The sequence below is a fragment of the Mixophyes fleayi genome, chromosome 3, assembly GCF_038048845.1.
Source record: "Mixophyes fleayi isolate aMixFle1 chromosome 3, aMixFle1.hap1, whole genome shotgun sequence".
In the NCBI taxonomy this organism is placed as follows: domain Eukaryota; kingdom Metazoa; phylum Chordata; class Amphibia; order Anura; family Limnodynastidae; genus Mixophyes; species Mixophyes fleayi.
In genome coordinates this window covers 91735487-91745220 of record NC_134404.1, presented here as the reverse complement: position 1 = coordinate 91745220, position 9734 = coordinate 91735487, and the positions used below count along the sequence as shown (strand labels likewise).

General features: G+C 40.7%; 1 protein-coding gene across 1 annotated transcript in view; it reads left to right on the top strand.

Moving 5' to 3' along the window:
- Positions 1 to 5099: 5099 nt before the first annotated feature.
- Positions 5100 to 9734, top strand: part of MINDY4B (MINDY family member 4B) — a 59070-nt gene continuing 54435 nt past the window's right edge. The window contains exon 1 of the mRNA XM_075201968.1: positions 5100 to 5222. Within this exon, the coding sequence (XP_075058069.1) occupies positions 5184 to 5222 (39 nt within the window). The 5' untranslated portion in view covers positions 5100 to 5183. The remainder of the gene's footprint in view (positions 5223 to 9734) is intronic.

Here is a 9734-nt window from a genome sequence, read left to right as displayed (position 1 = left end):
CCAGTGTTGCTCCAATATGGTCCTCAAGAATAGCTAGCAGGGCTTGTTTTCCATACCTCGATACCTCGTAGCTGGTAAGGGAGGGCTGGCAACTTTTAGCCCGGGGGCAAGACTTGACTCAGCAGCCTATTAGGAACATTTTTAACAAAATAAAATGTAGGTGGCCCAGTGACCCAGCCCAAGGTAGCCCACTATGGGGCCAGCCTGAAGGGCAGGCGCGCCCCTGCCCTCTAACCCAGCCTACCCCTGGTAGCTGGAGCACATAACACATTGCAAGCGATCCACAGGCTGTACTAATTATTTCACGTGTGATTCTGTGAGGAGATGTGGAAAACGCACTGTTAGAGGTCCTTGAAGGCCTGAATAACGAAACACTGCTCTAGGGCAACCTTTTCTAACTAATCAGAGCCTCAAGCAGTAGAACAGTGTTCAACTGAGGTAAATGTAGTACTATTCGTAATGCTTTTCTCCTCACAACTGGTAATAGAGGTTCCACACTCCTTAGTCTCCTAATAATGAAAGGAAACTAGAGATGAGTTACTGACAACAAGAAAATGTGCCATTGGCATTTAACTTTTTATGATTTAATGCATGGATGTACAACTGGCACGCTGGATACAGCCCTTTACGGATTTTGGGTGACCCCACCTTCCCCAACAACTGCCATAGACGACATTTTATGATATAATGTTTAATAGTATTCAGCCCATGAATTTGTTACTAGATATGTGATAATACATGGACAGTACTGAAGGCGTGATTGGACGCTTTTGATTAATGCACACTTGCCTTTTTGTGAAGGACATAAAGATGGTGTTTGGAGGAATACCCTTAAAAAGTAGAATTAGCTTTTAAGCTTGTATTTCTGTTTATTATTCATTTCTGGCTACCTGACTTTCTCCCCTTTCTATTAAGTATGTTTAGTTGTTCTCAGAGTGATGACAACATACTGAGATAAATTACCTTTTCCCCTTTACATGTATTAATGCACATTTTCTAACAAATCAAATTTTTTTTCCGATTAAAAAATAAACACACAGCAATTTTGAGACTCTTCTGAAATAGAATTAATAAATAGTTTATACATTAGTAGTAAAAATGGATTGTAGTATTTGTTTATTTAAGCGTTTAATTAGTATATCAACCTAGGAACAAGCTGGGGCTGGGTGAGTGAAGGATTGCCTGGAAGAAAGGATGCAGAACCTGAGAGGGGAATATGGAAGGCATTAGTCATTAGTCTGTAGAACATGCATTAATCCTACATTGCATTAAGGGCCATTTCTTAGATTCCAACACCACACCTGCCAACGGGACATTTGTTTCAAAGCACAATGCTTTGGACATACTCACAATGAACTATATATAAGATATATAGCTCATCAGTACAGTGAAAAAGTAAATAGTCACCATGAATTATATGACAATAATTGTTAAATTGCACTTATTATGCTCTAAAATTAAATAATTAGCCTGCATAATGGGATATAACCAACAAGGTCAGCAGCCCCATCATTCCACCATATTATCATCATCATTTATTTATATAGCGCCAACATATTCCACATAGCTCCATTATGCTGCCACATCACCTTAGAAGGACAAATACACAACAATAGACGGCCGCACTCAGGTGCAGGCTGTTAACGTGAAGCAACCTTCACGCCGCTATTAGTTACGGAGCTAAGGTCGTTCTTCCTATAGAGAAATCCATCCAACCTGTCACTATAGCTTACAGAGAACTCCAATTTAATGGAAGTGCAACTTTGACACTGTAACCAGTGACAGTGAAAAGATTGCTTCTTATTAACAACCAACACGTGTGTGTAATCATTTTTCCTGGTGAGTTGAGCCTGCTGGGTGAAGACCTTGGGACACAATACCAAACAGCTCATACATGTTCAGCAGGTAGTTGATTTAAATGACCTAGTTAGTGCTATATTTAGGATACTGTGCAGTTCTGCTTGAATGGTCACTGTTTTCTCTGGGCCTAACATTCCACCTTCAGCAGCAGGAAAATTAGTCTGCTGGGGGAGGGGTATGGAGCTTCAGCTCTATCAATCTTCTTGTTGTTTCAGTCCATAGATACCAGCCTTCCCTGAGTTCCAGGGATAATGTCCATATTCTTCAGGGCTGACCGACTGCACAATAACATTTACACCACTATCAAAAGCAATAACAATTACATGATGTGAACTGAAACACTTCAAAGTACATATGTCACACTTTGTCTTTTTAATCAGCAAATTGAAATTGTTGGTGCAGTTGTCACTGTTGCTCTGGGTCTATTTTATGATCAGCCCTCTTGGTATTCTAGCGCTGTTAGAATAAAATAATTATGTATTGTATATGTGTATGTACCACTATATGTATCTACCTGGATTATCTCTTCGTCACTCATAGTTTGCCCTATATGTTTCACTATTGTACAACAATGTAAGATGTATAATATATACTGCTTGCATAGATCAAAAGGGAGAAAAGGAGGTGTAGATATTAGGTTTGATGGACAATTACTATGGTATTATGTAGTTTACATGGTACTCAATACTTTACTTTACCCGCTGTGTTTTCAGAGCATGACACAAAATATCCCCTTACAGACAGCATGTTATATCCTTGTTAGGATCCTCAGTGCAGGATCCTATTGTTCTGGTCGGTATGTGGAGCACTATAGAGACACTCACTGCAACAATGCAGGTTGTTTATTATTTATGAATATCAATTTATATAGTGCCAGCATACTCTGCAGAGCTTTATAACTGGGAATAAACACAGAATAAAACATGACTGGGTATTAACTACCAGGTACAGAGACAGGAGGGCCCTGCCCGCAAGCTTACAGTCTGAAGGAAAATACCAGTTCAATACACATACTGCTTATTGGTCCCGTCAGATTGCAAAGAGAAATGGTTCTTAGTGGGGCTACATACTCCAGGCAAACAGCAAGGATGGGTTGCGGACCAGTATGTCATTTTGTTATAGAAGAAGAATAAAGGTAAGTTTTGCATGTACTGTGTGGAGGGTAATCAAGCAGAATAGCCCAGGGAAATTAAGATGGTGGGTTGGGTATTTGATCAACTGTTCTAACGAGGGGAGTTTTTAGGGAACCGCTTGTATGTTCCTATAGATTGTAAGCTTACGAGCAGGGTTCTGATATGTTTGAGATATGTGTTGATATGTTCTGAGATATGTGTTTGTGTGAGATGTGTGTGTGCGTGAGATATGTGTGTGTGCGTGAGATATGTGTGTGTGCGTGAGATATGTGTGTGTGCGTGAGATATGTGTGTGTGCGTGAGATATGTGTGTGTGCGTGAGATATGTGTTTGTGTGAGATATGTGACCTCTACATTAACAATTTTGTTTTATGGGACTTACCTGTCAACTACAAGTATTATTGGTAGCACCCAGATTATGCTGCACCTATGCATAGATGGGTGGGGTGCTGGGCCAAAAAGAAGTCAGTCACAACATTAAAAATATACATAGTTTCAAAGGTTGGGTTGGTTTGCACACACTAATTTCTATATTATTAGCTAAGTTTTTCCCCCAAAATGTTTTATTTGTATTTTCAAACAGAAAAAACATAGCAGACATTCAGAACAAAGCATATGGTTCTCAATTACCAATATGCATCATAAATAATAATAATATACGCATAAGATGATTAAATGGCAATAAGAGAAGTGAAAAATGAAAGATTCAAATTGAAACTGAGTTAGCTTCACAGACGGAACATCTACTTATTATCAGATGTAACTTAACTTAGCCAGAATCAAAATTGGAATCAAAATCAAAGCATCAGGATCCGTCGCTTGTCTCTCTACATTACTTATGTTATATCTTGTACATCGAAATTTGTATTTAGAATTTTACATTATGCACTGTATACTTTATATTGTATATTGTATATTGGCAGAGGTGGATGAATAGGGGGAGAAATGAGGGATAGCTCAGTTTTTTAAAAGAATTTGAGATGACGAGTACGCATCCATGTTGTAATGGCATAAAAACATTCAGTAACACAGCCCAATGCAGATTGTGAAAGATACAAACAGGATACATGTCGGTATCATCACATAGTGATGATACTGAAATACAATAGAGCTTATTAGGTTTTCAAGCAAAGTGGTATAAGTAGAGAAGGGTAAGGGGTCTAGGACTGAACTTTGTGGTACTACAACTGATAAAGGAGGTGGAGAGGAGGTGAACTCAAATAAACAAACACTCAAGGAGTGATATGGTATAACAAATTAGAGCAAGGATATGTTAGAATCCTTAAGGCAGCCTTTGTATGAGAAGTCAGCAGACATTTAAATAATTTTGAATGAGAGAATAATTTGAGAACAATTTGTCATGAGAGACAGGTGATATAGTTGAGGTTTGTTGGGTTTCTGTAATATGCACAATCAGAATAAGGTATGGGGGAGCCCGGATTTGGTGATATATCACCAGCTCCTAGAAGCTGAAGGAAGATTTAGAAAAGAAGATTGTAAGATTTACAAGGTCTTTGTTAAGCCGACAGGTTGAGGATATTACAGGTAAGCAATGCAGATAGGAAATAAGTTCATGAGTGCTAATTAGAGGGGATTGAAGTAGTGAGGGGGTAATATGGACAAGGGGTGTGATACAAGGTGAGGGGGCATTGAGGGGTGGTAAGAACTACAGTATGGTAAACATTCTGGGATATGATAGTGGGAAGGGACCAAAACAAATAAACTGAATGAAGCCGTGAGATATAAAATCAGCAAGTTACATTGTACAAGGTAGTGATGAGAAATGCAGTTTACAGATGTAGAAGGTGAAGATTGTTGCTGGAGGTCCTTAGATGTTGTTCATTGTTTGTTATCTGTGTTGGTAAATAGTGATTTTTTTTCCATATGTAGAAAGCATGTGGGTGATCTCATATGTCCTAAGACAGTGTGCATCTCTCACTCTGTATATGTGATACTGTTAGTAAGAACCTGCCCAGTCACATCCTTCCATTATTTCTGTGGTTGTATTTTGGCAAGCTTCATGATTTATAGCAACAAACAAAGGCAACGTTTCCATAGTGGCAGTGGGAGGACCTTCCCTTGTCACTCCCAAGTCAGTCACACCTCAAAAGAACGATCTGAAACAGTCAATAGCCCATATTATCTCATGATGAGAAGAACAATAATACTACAGATGGACAAGATCTGAGAATGAAGCAGAGCGTCACAACAGTGCAACTTGGATACAGTGTGAGTTCATGTGGAAACTGTCTTTAACTGCATAGCCCTTGTTTCTGTACATACTGCAAACAATACAAATTGCATTACAATTTTTTAAAGACACGTAAAAAAGACAATTCATGCATTGGTCTGTAAAACAGGCAACCTATAGCTCTTGTTCAACTTTGACGCTACATGTCCCAGCATGCCCTGATCCAGCGGAAATCTACACCTGACAGCTGAAAGCTAAGACGTCATGTCACTATTTCTAACTTCTATTTCTAATTACTGACAGTAGTCATTTTTACTGACTCTTTATGATGCTAAATAACATTTTGTGATGTAAAAGTAAGTACAACTAAAGGGGGTTCCCTGGTTGTAAATAAGGTGTTTCCAATTACATCAACATCAAGTTAATTGATATGACATTTCATGTGTATTATTGTATTGTTGGGGGTAGAGGGTGGAAGTGTAATATTAATTATCTACTACCTTTTTTGCAAAGACAGGTGACCATTTTATTTAATTAAACTCATTCTCAGTACATTTAATAACAATTTGTAACCTGGATCCGGAGAAACCAGATCATAGAGATAATACAGGTTGCCTATGAAAACTGTAAAATTATACGTAAAGTTATATGGAGAGGACCTTTATTATAGGTCTTTTTCGACATCACATTTTTTGTTATGTTTTCTGCCAAAACAGCATAGTAACAAATGATTGATGCTACACATGGTGGGGGTGAGGGGTGTATCCTGTGTTCTGCATATGTCAGACAGACCAGGTAAAAACTACCGGCATACCTGTAGGTTAGTCATTACTAACATAAAGTATTATTATTATTATTATTATCTTTGACTAATAAGGCGCCACAAAGGGCCCGCAGCGCCGTACATTACATATAAAGAAAACAGAGAACCAAGACACAAAATGATACAAAAATATATACAAACATAGGTGACAGAGTAAAGCAAATCAGATTATTTCTGGGACAGATAGTGAAAGGGATGGTAGAAATCAGCGAGAAGAAGGCCAAAGCTTAAGAAAACAGGGAAAACAAGGCTAGCGAAGCAGACCAAGAGGTACAGAGGGTGATGGAGTAGTAGAAGGAGCACACAAGGAAAGAGGGCCCTGCTCATGAGAGCTTACATCCTAAAGGGAAGGGGGAGACACAAATAGGGTGGTACTAACTGGGGGAGAGAGCCGGGACAAGGAAGTTAGGAGGAGAACTGATAGATTTGAATAAAGAAATGAGTCTTAAGGGCACGCTTGAAGCCTTTGAGAGTAGATGCTAACCTGATGGAACGTGGAAGATCGTTTCACAGCAGCGGAGCAGCCCGGGCAAAGTCCTGAAGACGAGAGTGAGAAGAGGTGATCAGTAAAGTAGTGAGGCGGCGGTCACAGGCAGAGTGGAGGGGGCGGGGAGGAGTGTAGGTAGAGATGAGATTGGAGATGTAGGGAGGGGGAAGATTGATTAAGAGCTTTAAAGGTGAGGGTGAGGAGTTTAAATTTAATTCTGTAGGGTATGGGGAGCCAATGTAGTGACTGTTGGAGGGAGACAGCAGATACAGAGCGGCGGGAGAGAAAAATGAGGTGGGCAGCAGCATTGAGGATAGACTTAAGAGGGTCAAGGCGAGAATCAGGTAGGCCAGAGAGAAGGAGGTTACAGTAGTCAAGGCGAGAGATAACAAGCGAGTGAACAAGGGTTTTCCTAGCTTCAGTGGTGAAAAAGGGACATATCTTAGATATATTACGATGGTGGAAGTAGCAGGATTTTAAGAGGGACAGAATGTGTGGCTTAAATGAGAGGGAGAAATCAAGGATGACTCCAAGGCATCGGACTTGGGGGACAGAAACAAGGGTAGAAGTGAAATGTTTGGGAGCAGATCATTTCATACTGTGTGAATGGGATCATGTTGGAGGATGTGGATCTCATATGCCGTAATGTAGTGAAGGCTAACCAGAATCATTGTACACAAGGTACATCTTGAATCCTTACAGACAGCTCTGTGTTGCTTGCACCTGTGTATGCCGGTGGTAGTCAGCATATCAGCACATCAAAAAAAAAAAGTTTTGCCCCATTCCTATTTCCCTATAATATAATAATACAATAATATTGCGCCCTTAACATAAGGAAAAATAAAAATTGTTCCCGTTATTATTATTATTGTAGATTTGTAACATACATATAAGGTAGACAAAATAAATGCAGATATGAAAAAAACAAATGATATAAAGGATCCTGCTCATTTATAGAGCTTACATTCTAAAGAGAAGAGGGCACAGCTGAAACAAGAGGAGTAAATGTGTCTCAGAGTAGAGATTGGATAGTTGTCAGGGTCCTCGATAATAGTGTTATCGAGGATAAGGTCACCTCTAAAAAAGAGATGGGTTTTCAAAGAGCATCTAAATATTTGAAGGCTGTGGGAAAGTCTGATTGAGCATGGTAGTTAATTCCATAAGTGAGGAGCAGCGTGGGAGGGGTCTTGTAGGCAGGAGTGAGGGGTAGTTACCAGAGACAAGACAAGGTGCAGGTCAGAGGTTGATCTAAGAGGGCAGGAGAGAGAGTATTTTGATATGAGATATTGAAATGTATGCGGAATTAGTGTTGTTGAGGGCTTTGTAGGTAAGGGTGAGTAATATGAATTTTATTATGGATGACACAGGGAGCCAGTATAGGGATTTGTAAAGTGGTACAGCAGATGTGGAGCGGTGAGAGAGAAAGATCAGTCTTGCAGCAGCATTTAGGATGGATTGAAGTATGGATATATGGGTGTCGGGAATGCCAGATAGCAGGAGGTTGCAATAGTCAAGACGGGAGATGATGAGAGAATGGATAAGAGTTTTGGTAGCATGTTGCGTAAGAAAAGGGTGTATTCTGGCAATGTTTTTAAGGTGGAGTCGACAGGACTGGGAGAGAGTCTGGATACAGGAACAAAGCAGAGGGGGCGGAGTCAAGTGTGACACCAAGGCAGGAGCTTGGGAGACTGAAGAAATTGTGGTGTTATTGATACTGAGGGAGATTTGAGGGCAGGTGGTGACTCTAGCAGGAGGGAAGATAAAAAGCTCTGTTTTGGACATGTTGAGCTTTAGGTAGCGTTCAGACATCCATGTGAAGATAGCAGAAAGACTCGCATTCTCCTGTCCCTGGGGTCCTAGCCATCTCCTTGTTGACCGGGGCGTCTCTTCCGGTTTGCGACCCGACTGTTGTTAGGGCAATGGCCGGACGCCAATATATCAGATCGCCTCGTCCTGGCAACACAGGGCATGCACTTAGCCTCCCTGCCTGTTATAGCGTTTCCAGTCCTGTGCTGCTGCTGCCCTGCTGTTTGAGTCCTGTCTGTCTGATCTTCCGTTGTGACTTTTGCCTGTACCTTGGACTTTGCCTGTTTGCCTGTGACCCTGACCTTTTGGCTTGTATTCTGGACTTTGCCTGTTTGCCTGTGACCCTGACCATTTGGCTTGTATTCTGGACTTCGCAGTTTCGCTATGGACCTCGGACCTTGGACTTCTACTGACCACCCACTCCAGTCTGGGCTGGCACCTCCGGGTCTATCTGCGCTGCGGCTGCTAAAGGTGAAGACCTCTACTCTAAACTGTTCTAAAAGGTCATCTTGGTGGTCGTGAGCCCTAACAAATCTACAAATACTCGCTTTTATGAAATATATACCCCTATCTGTGCACTAATATAAAAAAATCCAAAAAACATGTCTTTAAAAGCACTTAATGGGTGTTACCCTACTTAATTTGAGTACAAAAATACACTTATTATGAATGTTATGTGGATTTCGCTGTGAAAGAGGACAAACAAGGCTTAGTAATATTCAGCCGTCTTGCCAAGTTTAGTAAATCTGAATTCAAAGTCCAAATGTTATTCCAAATCTGTGCCGATATAAATACAAACTCCAAATCTTATTTAAAATGGTTTTGCAATATAAATCCAAATAGTTTCATACAGATTATAATATAATCTTAGCAAACGCTCAAGAATTTATTAGGAGAGTAATGACACGGCCAAGAGCCTAAAATAGTGAGGGCCCTGGCTTTATACTTTCCATCATGCAGAGACTCAATTTCTGCAACTTTCTACCCCTTACATCAGGGTGGGAAGTCTAACCACCTGCAGCTGAAGCCCAACTCTCCCAGCCACATGGCTGGGAGGCGACATATTCAAACCTGCAGAGTATATAAAGCTCACTTTGACACTGCGGCTGTGTCAGAGCAACAAGTTACCACTTGGTGTCTGGCTCTCCTTGTGTATCCTTGTGCTACTTTTTGGTGTTTCCCTGTGTATGACCTATTGACTTGTTAGACCTCTGCTACTGGACATCCATTCTGCTGCCTGTGCCCCTGTGTATCTGACCTGGCTATCCATACTGACCACCCTGCTGTCGCCGATCCAGTGTTTCTGACCCAGCTTCTCTTCTGTTTGCAGTGTTTCGTCAGTGTTTCTGTCCCGGTGTTCCTCTGAATACAGCTTAGGATTCTTCTGTGTGTGCTGTACCACTTCAGCTAACTAAATCCTACTTTGCCTCGCTG